Here is a 17,878-nt window from a genome sequence, read left to right as displayed (position 1 = left end):
AGTCATGTCTGTCAGTCAGTCTGTCACGGTTGCCGTAAGAACGGGACCAAGGCGCAGCAGAGTTCCACATATTTAATTCAAAGTGAAACTTAAAGCAAAAACAATAAATCAATAAACGAACAACGAAACGTGACTACGTGGTGCACAAACACAAAACAATATCCCACAAACACAGGTGTGGAAAAAAAGCTACTTAAATATGATCCCCAATTAAAGAGAACCAGCTGCCTCTAATTGGGAATCATACAAAACACCAACATAGAAAATATAAACTAGAACACAACATAGAAATTATAAGCTAGAATACCCCCTAGTCACGCCCTGACCTACTACACCATAGAGAAACAAGGTCTCTCTATGGTCAGGGCGTGACAGTACCCCCCCAAAGGTGCGGACTCTGGCCGCAAAACCTGAAACAAAATGGGAGGGGGTTTGGTGGGGGCTCCGGTGCGGGTCGTAGCCCCCCCCCAGACCCCGGATCAGACCATGGCGCCGGGCTGTACGCCATGCCTGGACTGGCCACCGGTGCAGAGGATGGCTCCCGCCTTGGAGCTGGACTGGACACCGGCGCAGAGGAAGGCTCCTGCTCAGGACTGGCCGCCTTTCCTGGAAGCTCTGGACCGTGGACCGTTGCAGGAGGTTCCGGACCGTCGCAGGAGGTTCCGGACCGCGGACCGTCGCAGGAGGTTCCGGACCGTGGACCGTCGCAGGAGGTTCCGGACCGTGGAACGTCGCAGGAGGTTCCGGACCGTGGACCGTTGCAGGAGGTTCTGGACCATGGACCGTCGCAGGAGGTTCCGGAACGTGGACCATCGCAGGAGATTCCGGACCGTCGCCGGAAGCTCTGGACTGGGAACCTTTGCCGGAAGCTCTGGACTGGGAACCTTTGCCGGAAGCTCTGGACTGGGAACCTTTGCCGGAAGCTCTGGACTGGGAACCGTCGCCGGAAGCTCTGGACTGGGAACCGTCACCGGAAGCTCTGGACCGTGAATGCGCACTGGAGGCCTAGTGCGTAGAGCCGGTACAGGTGGCACCGGACTGGTGACACACACTTCCGGGCGAGTGCTGGGAGAAGACACAGGACGTACCGGACTGGGGAGGCGCACTGGAGTCCCGATGTGTGGAGCCGGTACAGGTTTCACCAGACTGCTAACCGGATCGAATGTTGAGCAGAACACACTTGCACAACATCTCTCTCCTCTCTCTCTCTCTCTCTCTACCAACTTCTCCATCGTCTCCCTGATGGTCTCTGGCCCTTCAGGGAGAGTGCGGGGAGCTGGCACAAGACGTACCGGACTGGGGACACGCAGTTCAGGACGAGTGTGCTGCAGCATTCTCATCGCTACCATCTCTCTCCGGAATCTTTAATCGAATTCCTCCTCCGACTCCCACACAGGCTCTGGCACTCTCCACTGCTCGACTGCCAGCTCCATGTGCCCCCCCCCATCCCAAAAAATGATAATCTTGGGGTGTCTTTGGTAGCGGACTGACCACACGCTCCTCATGGCGAGTGCGAGGAACCGGTACAGGACATAGCGGGCTGAGGAGGCGAACTGGAGATCTGGTGCGTGGAGCCGTCACAAATGGCACCGGACTGATGACCCACTTTTCAGCACGCTGGCGCTGCCGCATACTCCTAGCCAGCTCCATTCTCATAGCCCACTCCATACTCCTAGCCAACTCCATACTCCTAGCCAACTCCATACTCCTAGCCAACTCCATTCTCCTAGCCAACTCCATACTGGCGCTGCCGCATACTCCTAGCCAACTCCATTCTCCTAGCCAACTCCATACTCCTAGCCAACTCCATACTCCTAGCCAACTCCATTCTCCAAGCCAACTCCATACTCCTAGCCAACTCCATACTCCTAGCCAACTCTTTTCTCCAAGCCAACTCCATACTCCTAGCCAACTCCATTCTCCAAGCCAACTCCATACTCCTAGCCAACTCCATACTCCAAGCCAACTCCATACTCCAAGCCAACTCCATACTCCAAGCCAACTCCATACTCCTAGCCAACTCCATACTTCTAGCCAACTCCATACTCCTAGCCAACTCCATTCTCCTAGCCAACTCCATTCTCCTAGCCAACTCCATTCTCCTAGCCAACTACATACTGGCGCTGCCGCATACTCCTAGCCAACTCCATTCTCCTAGCCAACTCCATACTCCTAGCCAACTCCATACTCCTAGCCAACTCCATTCTCCAAGCCAACTCCATACTCCTAGCCAACTCCATACTCCTAGCCAACTCTTTTCTCCAAGCCAACTCCATACTCCTAGCCAACTCCATTCTCCAAGCCAACTCCATACTCCTAGCCAACTCCATACTCCAAGCCAACTCCATACTCCAAGCCAACTCCATACTCCAAGCCAACTCCATACTCCTAGCCAACTCCATACTTCTAGCCAACTCCATACTCCTAGCCAACTCCATTCTCCTAGCCAACTCCATTCTCCTAGCCAACTCCATTCTTCTAGCCAACTCCATTCTCCTAGCCAACTCCATTCTCCTAGCCAACTCCATTCTCCTAGCCAACTCCATTCTCCTAGCCAACTCCATACTCTTAGCCAACTCCATACTCCTAGCCAACTCCATACTCCTAGCCAACTCCATTCTCCTAGTCAACTCCATACTGGCGCTGTCGCATACTCCTAGCCAACTCCATTCTCCTAGCCAACTCCAAACTCCTAGCCAACTCCATACTCCTAGCCAACTCCATTCTCCAAGCCAACTCCATACTCCTAGCCAACTCCATACTCCTAGCCAACTCCATACTCCTAGCCAACTCCATACTCCTAGCCAACTCCATTCTCCAAGCCAACTCCATTCTCCAAGCCAACTCCATACTCCTAGCCAACTCCATACTCCTAGCCAACTCCATTCTCCAAGCCAACTCCATACTCCTAGCCAACTCCATACTCCTAGACAACTCCATACTCCTAGCCAACTCCATACTCCTAGCCAACTCCATTCTCCAAGCCAACTCCATACTCCTAGCCAACTCCATACTCCTAGCCAACTCCATACTCCTAGCCAACTCCATTCTCCTAGCCAACTCCATACTTGCGCTGCCGCATACTCCTAGCCAACTCCATACTCCTAGCCAACTCTATACTCCTAGCCAACTCTATACTCCTAGCCAACTCTATACTCCTAGCCAACTCCATTCTAAAAGCCAACTCCATACTCCTAGCCAACTCCATACTCCTAGCCAACTCCATACTCCTAGCCAACTCCATACTCCTAGCCAACTCCATACTCCTAGCCAACTCCATTCTCCAATCCAACTCCATAATCCTAGCCAACTTCATTCTCCGGTATCCTTCCTCACACTGTTCCATTGACTCCCATGCGGGCTCTGGCACTCTCCTTGGGTCGACTGACCACATCTCTTTCGCCTGCTCCTTGTGCTCTGGCTCTTCCCGCGGCTCAGCCGGCCACCCCTTGTGCCCCCTCCATAAAATCTTGGGGTTGTCCTTGGGCTTTCTGTGGACGCGAACCCTGGCGTCGTCGCTGTCCTCCATTATTACGAACAATAAACGAACAACGAAACGTGACAACGTGGTGCACATGCACAAACAAAAAACAATATCCCACAAACACAGGTAGGGAAAATAGCTACTTAAATATGATCCCCAATTAGAGAGAACGATTACCAAATGCCCCTAATTGGGAATCAAAACACCAACATAGAAAATATAAACTAGAACACAACATAGAAATTATATACTAGAATACCCCCTAGTCACGCCCTGACCTACTACACCATAGAGAAACAAGGGTTCTCTACGGTCAGGGCGTGACACAGTCAGTCTGTATTCATGTCAGTCAGTCTGTCTGTATGTCAGTCTGTCAGTCAGTCTGTCTTCATGTCAGTCAGTCAGTCTGTCTTCATGTCAGTCAGTCTGTCTTTATGTCAGTCTGTCAGTCAGTCTGTCTTCATATCATTCAGTCAGTCAGTCAGTCTGTCTTCATGTCAGTCTGTCAGTCAGTCTGTCTTCATGTCAGTCAGTCAGTCAGTCAGTCAGTCAGTCAGTCAGTCTGTCTTCATGTCAGTCAGTCAGTCAGTCAGTCTGTCTTCATGTCAGTCAGTCAGTCTGTCTTCATGTCAGTCAGTCAGTCTGTCTTTATGTCAGTCAGTCTGTCTTTATGTCAGTCAGTCAGTCTGTCTTCATGTCAGTCTGTCAGTCTGTCTTCATGTCAGTCTGTCAGTCTGTCTTTATGTCAGTCTGTCAGTCTGTCTTTATATCAGTCAGTCAGTCAGTCAGTCTGTCTTTGTCAGTCAGTCAGTCTGTCTTTATGTCAGTCAGTCAGTCTGTCTTTATTTCAGTCAGTCAGTCAGTCAGTCAGTCTTTATGTCAGTCAGTCAGTCAGTCTTTATGTCAGTCAGTCAGTCAGTCTTTATGTCAGTCAGTCAGTCTGTCTTTATGTCAGTCAGTCAGTCTGTCTTTATGTCAGTCAGTCAGTCTGTCTTTATGTCAGTCAGTCAGTCTGTCTTTATGTCAGTCAGTCAGTCTGTCTTTACGTCAGTCAGTCAGTCTGTCTTTATGTCAGTCAGTCAGTCTGTCTTTATGTCAGTCAGTCAGTCTGTCTTTATTTCAGTCAGTCAGTCAGTCAGTCAGACAGTCAGTCAGTCAGTCAGTCAGTCTTTATGTCTGTCTGTCTTTATGTCTGTCTTTATGTCAGTCAGGAACAAAAGTTATAACAGAGTGTTAACGACAGACCCAGGAACAGTAGTTATAACAGAGTGTTAATGACAAACCCAGGAACAGTAGTTATAACAGAGTGTTAACGACAGACCCAGGAACAGTAGTTATAACAGTGTGATATGTAAGGGATAAACGCTAACGTTCTGTGAGTAATGGATGATGCGGAGCAGGGTCCCTTTGTGGAGTTCTTTCCAAGGTAATGTACAGAACGTTGGCGTTTATCCCAGTTTTACATCAGTCACTCTCTGTCTCTCTCTCTCTCTCTCCATCACCCCCTCTCTCTCTCCGTCACCCCTCTCTCTCTCTCATCACCCCCTCTCTCTCTCCGTCACCCCTCTCTCTCTCTCATCACCCCTCTCTCTCACTCATCACCCCCCTCTCTCTCTCCATCACCCCTCTCTCTCACTCCATCACCCCCTCTCTCTCTCCATCACCCCCCTCTCTCTCCATCACCCCCCCTCTCTCTCCACCACCCCCCCCCCTCTCTCTCCATAACCCCACTCTCTCTCCATAACCCCACTCTCTCACTCATCACCCCCCCCTCTCTCTCCATCACCCCCCCTCTCTCTCCATCACCCCTCTCTCTCACTCCATCACCCCTCTCTCTCACTCCATCACCCCTCTCTCTCACTCCATCACCCCTCTCTCTCACTCCATCACCCCTCTCTCTCACTCCATCACCCCTCTCTCTCACTCCATCACCCCTCTCTCTCACTCCATCACCCCCCCCTCTCACTCCATCACCCCTCTCTCTCTCTCCATCAACCCCCTCTCTCTTTCTCTCCATCACCCCCTTTCTCTCTCCATCACCCCCCCTCTCTCTCTCCGTCACCCCCCCTCTCTCTCCATCACCCCCCTCTCTCTCCATCACCCCTCTCTCTCACTCCATCACCCCTCTCTCTCACTCCATCACCCCCCCTCTCTCTCTCCATCACCCCTCTCTCTCACTCCATCACCCCCTCTCTCTCTCTCCATCACCCCCCCTCTCTCTCTCTCCATCACCCCCCCTCTCTCTCTCTCCATCACCCCCCCTCTCTCTCTCTATCACCCCCCCCCTCTCTCCATCACCCCCCCCTCTCTCTCCATCACCCCCCCTCTCTCTCTCTCCATCACCCCCCTCTCTCTCTCCATCAGCCCCTTTCTCTCTCCATCACCCCCCCCCTCTCTCTCCGTCGCCCCCCCCTCTCTCTCTCCATCACTCCCCTCTCTCTCTCCGTCACCCCCCCTCTCTCTCCGTCACCCCCCTCTCTCTCTCTCTCCATCACCCCCTTTCTCTCTCCATCACCCCCCCTCTCTCTCTCCGTCGCCCCCCCTCTCTCTCTCCATCACCTCCCCCCTGCTCTCTGCAGGATGTTAACAGTGTTCAGACTGCCCTCGTTCTCTCAGTTCATTGTTCAGCCCTCTGAGTGGAAGGGAGGAGTTCAGCATAACGATGACGTCCTGTGTGCCGCATTCCTGCCCCCTCAAACCCTTGTCACAGGTATGTGTGTATGTGTATATTTGTGTGTCTCTGTGTGTTAGAATGAAAGATTGTCCACTCAAGCAACAGGAGGAGAGAAATAGAGAAGAAATCCACTGAAGTAAAATAATATCTGTTCATTTAAGTGGATGGTGGAGTTATCAAAGGCACAGAGCTCTCTCTGCTGTGTGTGTGTGTGTGTGTGTGTGTGTGTGTGTGTGTGTGTGTGTTATCAGGCACGGAGCTCTCTCTGCTGTGTGTGTGTGTGTGTGTGTGTGTGTGTGTGTGTGTTATCAGGCACGGATCTCCCACGCTCTCTCTGCTGTGTGTGTGTGTGTGTGTGTGTTATCAGGCACGGAGCTCCCACGCTCTCTCTGCTGTGTGTGTGTGTTATCTTCCTGTCAGGCCCACAGGCACACCCAGCGGAGGCCTGAACTCAGGCTCAACTCTGACTGCTCAACATGACTACCATTAAGCACTAATGCTTACCCTCAGAGAATACCCCGCCAGAATGATTTGGAGATCAATCTGAATGTTAACTGCACTAATCCTCCATTAACATCCGGGAGCTTTGAGATGCTGGTTCTTATCTGGAGGATTCTGCTCTAAACCCTACTTAGACCTATATAATGGGTTCTGCTCTAAACCCTACTTAGACCTATAGAATGGGTTCTGCTCTAAACCCCTACTTAGACCTATAGAATGGGTTCTGCTCTAAACCCCTACTTAGACCTATAGGTTGGGTTCTGCTCTAAACCCCTACTTAGACCTATAGAATGGGTTCTGCTCTAAACCCCTACTTAGACCTATAGAATGGGTTCCGCTCTAAACCCCTACTTAGACCTATAGAATGGGTTCTGCTCTAAACCCCTACTTAGACCTATAGAATGGGTTCTGCTCTAAACCCCTACTTAGACCTATAGAATGGGTTCTGCTCTAAACCCCTACTTAGACCTATAGAATGGGTTCTGCTCTAAACCCCTACTTAGACCTATAGAATGGGTTCTGCCCTAAACCCCTACTTAGACCTATAGAATGGGTTCTGCTCTAAACCCCTACTTAGACCTATAGAATGGGTTCTGCCCTAAACCCCTACTTAGACCTATAGAATGGGTTCTGCTCTAAACCCCTTCTTAGACCTATAGAATGGGTTCTGCTCTAAACCCCTACTTAGACCTATAGAATGGGTTCTGCCCTAAACCCCTACTTAGACCTATAGAATGGGTTCTGCTCTAAACCCCTTCTTAGACCTATAGAATGGGTTCTGCCCTAAACCCCTACTTTTTTACTCTTATGAATTCACACATCTCTATAGAGAGGCCTCTCCTGTGTGGAGGGCTGAAGAGTTGGTCTATTATGAAACAGAATTGGATCTCTCCTGTGTACCGTATAGATAGACGTGTCTTCCCAAAGCTAAACTAGTACAGTTGTAAGAGCCATAGTTCTGAGATATTGTGGCATTGTTCCCGTTGAGAGGTACAGCACAGACTACACTAATCTTGCACAATGGCTACTCTGTGTGAAAGATTCACTGCAGTGATGAGTACAAGGCGAAGGAAAACAAGAGAGAGGGAGAGGGAACATTTTAGAGGAAAATAATAGCACGTGAGAGAACACTTTGGGCAGATAAAAAGAAATGGAAGAAAAATAGACTAGTGGGAATAGAAGTCACAAGATACTTTCAAAAACGATTTATCTCCTTCTCACTTTCTCTCTTTCTGTCTCTCTCTCCTTCTCACTTTCTCTCTTTCTGTCTCTCTCTCCTTCTCACTTTCTCTCTCTCTGTCGCTCTCTCCTTCCCACTTTCTCTCTCTCTGTCTCTCTCCTTCCCACTTTCTCTCTCTCTGTCTCTCTCTCCTTCCCACTTTCTCTCTCCCTGTCGCTCTCTCCTTCCCACTTTCTCTCTCTCTCTGTCGCTCTCTCCTTCCCACTTTCTCTCTCTCTCTGTCGCTCTCTCCTTCCCACTTTCTCTCTCTCTGTCGCTCTCTCCTTCTCACTTTCTTTCTTTCTGTCTCTGTCTCCTTCTCACTTTCTCTCTCTCTGTCGCTCTCTCCTTCCCACTTTCTCTCTCTCTGTCTCTCTCCCCTTCTCACTTTCTCTCTTTCTGTCTCTCTCTCCTTCTCACTTTATCTCTCTTTCTGTCGCTCTCTCCTTCTCACTTTATCTCTCTTTCTGTCGCTCTCTCCTTCCCACTTTCTCTCTCTCTGTCGCTCTCTCCTTCCCACTTTCTCTCTCTCTGTCGCTCTCTCCTTCCCACTTTCTCTCTCTCTGTCGCTCTCTCCTTCCCACTTTCTATCTCTCTGTCGCTCTCTCCTTCCCACTTTCTATCTCTCTGTCGCTCTCTCCTTCCCACTTTCTCTCTCTCTGTCGCTCTCTCCTTCCCACTTTCTCTCTCTGTCTCTCTCTCCTTCCCACTTTCTCTCTCTGTCTCTCTCTCCTTCCCACTTTCTCTCTCTCTGTCGCTCTCTCCTTCCCACTTTCTCTCTCTCTGTCGCTCTCTCCTTCCCACTTTCTCTCTCTCTGTCGCTCTCTCCTTCCCACTTTCTCTCTCTCTGTCGCTCTCTCCTTCCCACTTTCTCTCTCTCTGTCACTCTCTCCTTCCCACTTTCTCTCTCTCTGTCGCTCTCTTCTTCCCACTTTCTCTCTCTCTGTCTCTCTCTCCTTCCCACTTTCTCCCTCTCTGTCGCTCTCTCCTTCCTGCTCGGGTTCTGCTCTAAACCCCTACTTAGACCTATATAATGGGTTCGGCTCTAAACCCCTACTTAGACCTATAGAATGGGTTCGGCTCTAAACCCTACTTAGACCTATAGAATGGGTTCTGCTCTAAGCCCTACTTAGACCTATAGAATGGGTTCTGCCCTAAACCCTACTTAGACCTATAGAATGGGTTCTGCTCTAAACCCCTACTTAGACCTATAGAATGGGTTCTGCTCTAAACCCCTACTTAGACCTATAGAATGGGTTCTGCTCTAAACCCCTACTTAGACCTATAGAATGGGTTCTGCTCTAAACCCCTACTTAGACCTATAGAATGGGTTCTGCTCTAAACCCCTACTTAGACCTATAGAATGGGTTCTGCTCTAAACCCCTACTTAGACCTATAGAATGGGTTCTGCTCTAAACCCCTACTTAGACCTATAGAATGGGTTCTGCTCTAAACCCCTACTTAGACCTATAGAATGGGTTCTGCTCTAAACCCCTTCTTAGACCTATAGAATGGGTTCTGCTCTAAACCCCTACTTAGACATATAGAATGGGTTCTGCTCTAAACCCCTACTTAGACCTATAGAATGGGTTCTGCTCTAAACCCCTACTTAGACCTATAGAATGGGTTCTGCTCTAAACCCCTACTTAGACCTATAGAATGGGTTCTGCTCTAAACCCCTTCTTAGACCTATAGAATGGGTTCTGCCCTAAACCCCTACTTTTTTACTCTTAAGAATACACACATCTCTATAGAGAGGCCTCTGCTGTGTGGAGGGCTGAAGAGTTGGTCTATTATGAAACAGAATTGGATCTCTCCTGTGTACCGTATAGATAGACGTGTCTTCCCAAAGCTAAACTAGTACAGTTGTAAGAGCCATAGTTCTGAGATATTGTGGCATTGTTCCCGTTGAGAGGTACAGCACAGACTACACTAATCTTGCACAATGGCTACTCTTTGTGAAAGATTCACTGCAGTGATGAGTACAAGGCGAAGGAAAACAAGGGAGAGGGAACATTTTAGAGGAAAATAATAGCACGTGAGAGAACACTTTGGGCAGATAAAAAGAAATGGAAGAAAAATAGACTAGTGGGAATAGAAGTCACAAGATACTTTCAAAAACTATTTATCTCCTTCTCACTTTCTCTCTTTCTGTCTCTCTCTCCTTCTCACTTTATCTCTCTTTCTGTCGCTCTCTCCTCAGTTTATCTCTCTCTCCTTCTCACTTTATCTCTCTCTCCTTCTCACTTTATCTCTTTCTGTCGCTCTCTCCTTCTCACTTTATCTCTCTCTCTGTTTCTCTCTCCTTCCCACTTTCTCCCTCTCTCTCTCTCCTTCTCACTTTCTCTCTCTCCTCACTTTCTCTCTCTCTGTCGCTCTCTCCTTCCCACTTTCTCTCTCTCTCTGTCGCTCTCTCCTTCCTGCTCTCTCTGTCGCTCTCTCCTTCCTGCTCTCTCTGTCGCTCTCTCCTTCCTGCTCTCTCTGTCGCTCTCTCCTTCCTGCTCTCTCTGTCGCCCTCTCCTTCCCTCTTTATCGCTCTCTCCTTCCTCTCTCTGTCGCTCTCTCCTTCCCACTTTCTCTCTTTCTATTACTCTCTCCTTCCCACTTTCTCTCTTTCTGTCTCTCTCTCCTTCCTGCTCTCTCTCTCTGCTGCTCTCTCACCCACTCTGCATTCTTTCTCCACCTAATCGTTTCTAAATGTGCTCTTTATCTAAGTCTCCTTTTTCCCCGTCCTCTCTCTTTCACTCTGTTTCTCTCTCTCCCTCCTTCCCTCCACCCCTCCCTCCCTCCCTCCCTCCTTCTCTCCCTCCCTCCTTCCTTCCCTCCACCCCTCCCTCCCACCCTCCTTCCCTCCACCCCTCCCTCCTTCCCTCCACCCCTCCCTCCCTCCCTCCCTCCTTCTCTCCCTCCCTCCTTGCCTCCACCCCTCCCTCCCTCCCTCCTTCTCTCCCTACCTCCCTCTTTCCCTCCCTCCCTCCCTCCCTCCCTCCCTCCCTCCCTCCCTCCCTCCCTCCCTCCCTCCCTCCCTCCCTCCCTCCCTCCCTCCCTCCCTCCCTCTCTCCCTCTCTCCCTCTCTCCCTCTCTCCCTCTCTCCCTCTCTCCCTCCTTCCCTCCCTCCCTCCCTCTCTCCCTGGATTATCCTAATGCCCAGATTAAAGTATGTTTATTAGCTCTCCCTGTGTGACAGAGAGGGAAATGGACCTGAGTAGTCTGCCTCTTAGGCCTGAAGTATGGTGTGTGTGTGTGTGTGTGTGCGCTTGCGTGTGTCCTCATGTGCATGTGTGCTCACGTCTCTGTGTGTGTGCATGAGAATCAGAATGCAGGAGAACATTTAACTGTTGTGGGACTGTACCCACCTCATCAATATTCACTCTGTGCTGCGCTCTGCTTGGCCGCTCCCTGCTGTCTGACAATCACAGCCTGACACAGCAGCCCCAGTTCCTCTACCTCCCAATCCTCTTATTTCACCCCAAAAGCAGGCAGGTCTCTGTCTTCTTCCTCTTATCTTCACTATCTTCTCATCTCATTTACCTAAAAGAGGTTAAGGACATAATAAGTCAAGGTTTTTCCTCCACATAATAAGTACCTTGACAATACTGGAAAAGTAAGTCCTAAACCTCCGTAGTGTTTTGTGTTACATTTTTCTATGGTTGACTAGTTCTGTCTGTAGTCTTCATGTAGATGTGATGAGCATGGGGTTGACTAGTTCTGTCTGTAGTCTTCATGTAGATGTGATGGGCATGGGGTTGACTAGTTCTGTCTGTAGTCTTCATGTAGATGTGATGAGCATGGGGTTGACTAGTTCTGTCTGTAGTCTTCATGTAGATGTGATGGGCATAGGGTTGACTAGTTCTGTCTGTAGTCTTCATGTAGATGTGATGGGCATGGGGTTGACTAGTTCTGTCTGTAGTCTTCATGTAGATGTGATGGGCATGGGGTTGACTAGTTCTGTCTAGTCTTCATGTAGATGTGATGGGCATGGGGTTGACTAGTTCTGTCTGTAGTCTTCATGTAGATGTGATGGGCATGGGGTTGACTAGTTCTGTCTGTAGTCTTCATGTAGATGTGATGAGCATGGGGTTGACTAGTTCTGTCTGTAGTCTTCACGTAGATGTGATGGGCATGGGGTTGACTAGTTCTGTCTGTAGTCTTCATGTAGATGTGATGGGCATGGGGTTGACTAGTTCTGTCTAGTCTTCATGTAGATGTGATGGGCATGGGGTTGACTAGTTCTGTCTGTAGTCTTCATGTAGATGTGATGGGCATGGGGTTGACTAGTTCTGTCTAGTCTTCATGTAGATGTGATGGGCATGGGGTTGACTAGTTCTGTCTCTAGTCTTCATGTAGATGTGATGGGCATGGGGTTGACTAGTTCTGTCTCTAGTCTTCATGTAGATGTGATGGGCATGGGGTTGACTAGTTCTGTCTCTAGTCTTCATGTAGATGTGATGGGCATGGGGTTGACTAGTTCTGTCTCTAGTCTTCATGTAGATGTGATGGGCATGGGGTTGACTAGTTCTGTCTCTAGTCTTCATGTAGATGTGATGGGCATGGGGTTGACTAGTTCTGTCTGTAGTCTTCATGTAGATGTGATGGGCATGGGGTTGACTAGTTCTGTCTGTAGTCTTCATGTAGATGTGATGGGCATGGGGTTGACTAGTTCTGTCTAGTCTTCATGTAGATGTGATGGGCATGGGGTTGACTAGTTCTGTCTCTAGTCTTCATGTAGATGTGATGGGCATGGGGTTGACTAGTTCTGTCTCTAGTCTTCATGTAGATGTGATGGGCATGGGGTTGACTAGTTCTGTCTCTAGTCTTCATGTAGATGTGATGGGCATGGGGTTGACTAGTTCTGTCTGTAGTCTTCATGTAGATGTGATGGGCATGGGGTTGACTAGTTCTGTCTGTAGTCTTCATGTAGATGTGATGGGCATGGGGTTGACTAGTTCTGTCTGTAGTCTTCATGTAGATGTGATGGGCATGGGGTTGACTAGTTCTGTCTGTAGTCTTCATGTCCTCCTTATCTCTCCCACCTCCTCTTCCTCCTCCTTATCTCTCCCTGTTCTTGCTCCTCCTTCTTTCTCCCTCATCTTCCTCCTCTTTATCTCTCCCTCCTCTTCATCCTCCTCTCTCCTTCCTCCTAATGCTCCTTCTCTCTCCTGCTGATCAGCTCCTCCTGAAGCCTCACCTCACACAGAGGAGACATGTTGTATAATGCTGTACTCAGATCAGCTCCTCCTGAATCCTCACCTCACACAGTGGAACCTTGTTGTATAATACTGTACTCAGATCAGTTTTGGCAGGCCCAGGCAGAACAGACTCTATGTTGTGGTATTGTTAATAAAGCCCTATGAGGGTGTAATGCCTATTTTTTTACTTAAAGATTGCACTGTTGGTTAGAGCCTGTAAGTAGGCATTTCACTGTAAGGTCTACCTACACCTGTTGTGTTCGGCGCACGTGACAAATAAACTTTGATTTAATTTGATTTAATCATGACATGGCACACTGCACCTCCAGGAAAATGCTTCTGAAAGGTTCTGGAAACGTTGGCAGAAGAGATGTGTGATATTTCGTAATGTGCATATCCTGTTTGGTTCCTGTTTTCTGTGTGGACAGGAAGTTACGACGGGGAGCTGACGGTGTGGAACAACAGCACAGAGAACGCCCTGAGAAAGCTCCGTCCAGATCCTGAGAGAGAACGCAGCAGGCCTCAGACGGGTCAGAACCACACGGACACACCACCTGTCTAACTAACTACTAAAAGTACTGTTACTTAAACCCCCCCCCCACACACTCTGCACAACACTTTAACACAAACGCCCTTTCAATGATATCTACAGTGTGTAATGTGAAAGGCGAGGAGGACTCAGAGAGCAGTGATGGCGTCTCCAGACTCTTCTTCCTGCCAGGACGTAAGGGCGTTGCCACCGTTGGTGAGCGATGGTACTTTGGTAAACTCCCCCGTGAAAGGATACGTGATTCTATTATGCTATTCTAGTCACGGACTGGCCCTGTTCTGGTCTGTAGGTGGAGCGGACCTGGCCTCATGTGGCGGTTCTGGTCTGGTTCGGTTCTGGAACACGGTCCAAAGCGGTCTGGTTGCTGTGTTCACAGCTCATAAAGACATAGGGTCCATCATCATGACCATGACCGCCTGTGGTCGATACCTGATCACTGCTGACATGGAGGGAACCCTGAAGACCTGGGGCATACAGGTGGGAGAGAGACTAGGCCCAGATGTTTCCTTTTTAGCTGCTTTAATGGTCTGTGATTATATGTTGAGCTGTTCTGCGTGTTTGTTTGTCTGCCTGTCCATTAGGAATACTGCCTCCTGCCCAGCAACGGAGTGACCAATGAGGCTCCAGAATTGCTGGGTAGTCTCCGCCCACACATGGACTGTGTAACTCACCTGGAGACGTGCCTCCATGGCGGCAGGCTCCTCCTCCTCTCAGCATCTGCAGACTGTAGCGTAGCTCTCAGCTACCTGCCTGGGGACACAGTGGGCGTGTTCGGACAGGTGTGTGTTTGTGTCTGTGTGTGTGTGCTCAGCCACAGGTGTGTAACAGGTACTTATCTACGTCAGTGGAGGAAGGGTAGGACCATCCTCCTCAGTGAATTTCATAACATTTTTAATTGTAAAACACCCTTTTTAGATAAAACTATACTAAATATAATCACGTCACCAATCAATTGATTAATACACACTATTTTGCAAAGATGGTCTACGGTATCCTCAACAGCACGGTTTGTGCATTGAAGTCTGCAAGCAAAAGGACAATGTGAGAGGAGGAGAGCGCATAGAAGGAATACAACGTGGCTGATATGAAAGTGGACTGTGTTTACGCGTGATTAGGGGTGTATTCATTTCTGTTGAAAAACGTTTCTTAAAATGGAAACAAACGGAACAAAACGGGGATTAACATACCTGAATTTGTCCAATAGAAACTCTCATTTAAAACTGTTGGACTAATGATTACACCCTATATCAGCTAGATGCAGGCAAGGCGGTATTGAATGTCACTGTTTGTCGCCTCAAATTTGTCTCTTGACGTTGTGAACTTTAATTCATTGGTTAGGTTATATCAACCGTATGATGAGTATAGGGAAAATTTGAGTATCATGTAGCAGCCTAAACCTATCGCTGTTACATTGAACTGGGTGAATGGAATATGAATGCGAGTCATCCAACATGCTGTAATAGAAACAAGGCCATGCTCATGAAAAAAAATATTGTCCTTCCTTAAAATTGGACCGACCACCACTGACTTACATACCCAGTAACCTTATGCACTCTGCTAGGCAGTGATTATCACTCTGGTAGGCAGTGATTATCACTCTGGTAGGCAGTGATTATCACTCTGGTAGGCATCACTCTGGTAGGCAGTGATTATCTCTCTGGTAGGCAGTGATTATCTCTCTGGTAGGCATCACTCTGGTAGTCAGTGATCATCAATCTGGTAGACAGTGATTATCTCTCTGGTAGGCAGTGATTATCACTCTGGTAGACAGCGATTATCACTCTGGTAGTCAGTGATTATCGCTCTGGTAGGCAGTGATTATCGCTCTGGTAGGCAGTGATTATCGCTCTGGTAGGCAGTGAGTATCACTCTGGTAGGCAGTGATTATCACTCTGGTAGGCATCACTCTGGTAGGCAGTGATCATCACTCTGGTAAACAGTGATTATCACTCTGACTGAGTGTGTGTACAGTATGTGGGAGGTGTGTAGTTGATGAATCAGAAGTGAAACCCGGACTAAACTGTCCTTACAAGTGTGTTTGTAAAAAATAGTTTAAACCCCCCCCCCCCCACCACACACACACACACTTTTAGGAGGAGCACTGGCGTTTGGATGGGCCTGGATCTGTCCAAGTGGGAGAAGGAGAGCCTAGAGAGGGGACAGTGTCACCGCAGAGCCCCAGTGGTACAGACCCTGAGTTTGACAGCCAACCCCCCAAGATGCGGGAGGAGAGAAGGGCAGTCGTGGAGACTGGAGACAACACAGGCCTGGAGAGAGAGGAGCTGGGGTCAATGTAAGTTCCCACTGTGTCACAGCAAGACATTCTGAACTTCATGATGGTAATCCGTCCTGAAAAGGACTGTACTGTACACAGCTAGAAAACCCACGGGAGATAAATAGACTGAACATACTGTACACAGCTAGAAAACCCACGGGAGATAAATAGACTGAACATACTGTACACAACTAGAAAACCCACAGGAGACAAATAAACTGAACATACTGTACACAGCTATAAAACCCACGGGAGACAAATAAACTGAACATACTTGTACACAGCTATAAAACCCACAGGAGATGAATGGTTGTAGCTAACTAGATATTCACCATACAACAACACATGACATACTGTCTTTCATTTAGTAATTCACCGTGATGTCATGTAATGTCTGCATTGATGTGTGTGTGTGTGTGTGTGTGTGTGTGTGCCTGATGTGTGTGTGTGTGTGTGTGTGCCTGATGTGTGTGTATGTGTAGTATTCCCGGTGACTGTCCTCCTCCGAGTAGTATTTTGGGGCGAAGCTACAGGGAGAGGCAGGGCCTGAGGGTGAGTGACAGCCGACCTGGCCATAGGGAGACACCATTGAATACCGATATTGGTAAGTCCAGACTCAGATAATGGGTTCCCTTCCTGTATTCTCATGCCTTCTATTCTCCTCTCATCCGAAGTCAGATTTGTGTGTGTGTATTTCCCCACAGTCATCAGTGTGTTTTCCACTCCCTCTGTAGGTACGTTCAGTGGGCTGCGTATCGGAGAAGTACAGTCTGTCAGAGAGCTGTCCAGACCAGAGTTCGTCATACACCCTCACCGCTACTTCAACCATAGCGCCAAAACCAGCCCAATATTCACACCCCTACCTGCCAACACTGAGGGTGTGAAAAGGAATATACAAAAATATCAGTACAAAGTTTGACTAATAAGTAGTTTTAAGATAATATATAGTTTTGAGATAATACAGGTCTGTTGTTTTGTGTCAGACGGGATGTAATTGGGGCGGCAGGGTAGCCTAGTGGTTAGAGCGTTGGACTAGTTGCAAGTTCGAATCCCCGAGCTGACAAGGTACAAATCTGTTGTTCTGCCCCAGAACAGGCAATTAACCCACTGTTCCTAGGCCGTCATTGAAAATAAGAATTTGTTCTTAACTGACTTGCCTGGTAAAATAAAGGTAAAATGAAATACAAATTCCCTCTCTGTGCCCTCCTGCAGTGGTGAAGGCTGCCTTTGACGAGCGGAGTCTGTTCCCTAAAGAGCTGGATGAGGAGGACAGGCCTAGCCATGGAGCCAGGAAACAGGGGAGCAGGGAGAACCGGATCAACGACGGGGGGCGTGGAAGGAAGGACAGGTGAGGGAGACTGACAGTTGTGTCAGAGAACTGACATGTGTGACCTAGCAGGACAGATTTGAACTGATCAGTCATTGTTTTTTCTTTCACTATAGACAAAGAAAGGGTAGTTCCTCTGGAGCCTTCAAGTGAAGACGTCATTTATATTGTTATCTACTTTATCACGTTTTAATATAACTTTTTAAATGTCTGTAAAATTAAATCTGATCAAGACACGAGTGTATTTATGTCTCTCTGCTTCCCCTCATGAGAAAGTACTACTACATTACTACTACATTACTACTAAATTACTACTACTTGATTGCTACTACATTACTACTACATTACTACTACTTGATTGCTACTACATTACTACTACATTACTACTACATTACTACTAAATTACTACTACATTACCACTACGTTACTACTACATTACTACTACATTACTACTACATTACTACTACATTACTACTACATTAATACTAAATTACTACTACTTGATTGCTATTGAGATGTGTAGTAAACCAGTATTGATTTATGTAGTAATTAGTGATAAATTGGGACGTTTCACTACTTGTGAGCACTTCCTATTTCCTACTCAATTCCGGCGTGTTCACTATTGAATTACAACCATATTTCTACTGTTTCCCTTCTGC

The 17,878-nt window shown here is 48.3% G+C and overlaps 1 protein-coding gene across 1 annotated transcript in view; it reads left to right on the top strand.

Annotated features, from left to right (window-relative positions):
* LOC110508001 (WD repeat-containing protein 49) overlaps positions 1-17,556 on the top strand; it is a 41,030-nt gene extending 23,474 nt beyond the window's left edge. Inside the window, exons 12-21 of the mRNA XM_036964917.1 lie at positions 6,064-6,194; positions 13,496-13,597; positions 13,720-13,812; positions 13,907-14,094; positions 14,199-14,396; positions 15,711-15,910; positions 16,375-16,496; positions 16,627-16,770; positions 17,105-17,240; positions 17,336-17,556. Of these exons, the coding sequence (XP_036820812.1) occupies positions 6,064-6,194; positions 13,496-13,597; positions 13,720-13,812; positions 13,907-14,094; positions 14,199-14,396; positions 15,711-15,910; positions 16,375-16,496; positions 16,627-16,770; positions 17,105-17,240; positions 17,336-17,372 (1,351 nt within the window). The 3' untranslated portion in view covers positions 17,373-17,556. The remainder of the gene's footprint in view (positions 1-6,063; positions 6,195-13,495; positions 13,598-13,719; positions 13,813-13,906; positions 14,095-14,198; positions 14,397-15,710; positions 15,911-16,374; positions 16,497-16,626; positions 16,771-17,104; positions 17,241-17,335) is intronic.
* The last annotated feature ends 322 nt before the right edge of the window (positions 17,557-17,878 follow it).

The sequence above is a fragment of the Oncorhynchus mykiss genome, chromosome 27 (assembly GCF_013265735.2).
Source record: "Oncorhynchus mykiss isolate Arlee chromosome 27, USDA_OmykA_1.1, whole genome shotgun sequence".
Classification (NCBI taxonomy): domain Eukaryota; kingdom Metazoa; phylum Chordata; class Actinopteri; order Salmoniformes; family Salmonidae; genus Oncorhynchus; species Oncorhynchus mykiss.
This window is presented reverse-complemented; position numbering and strand designations above follow the sequence as displayed.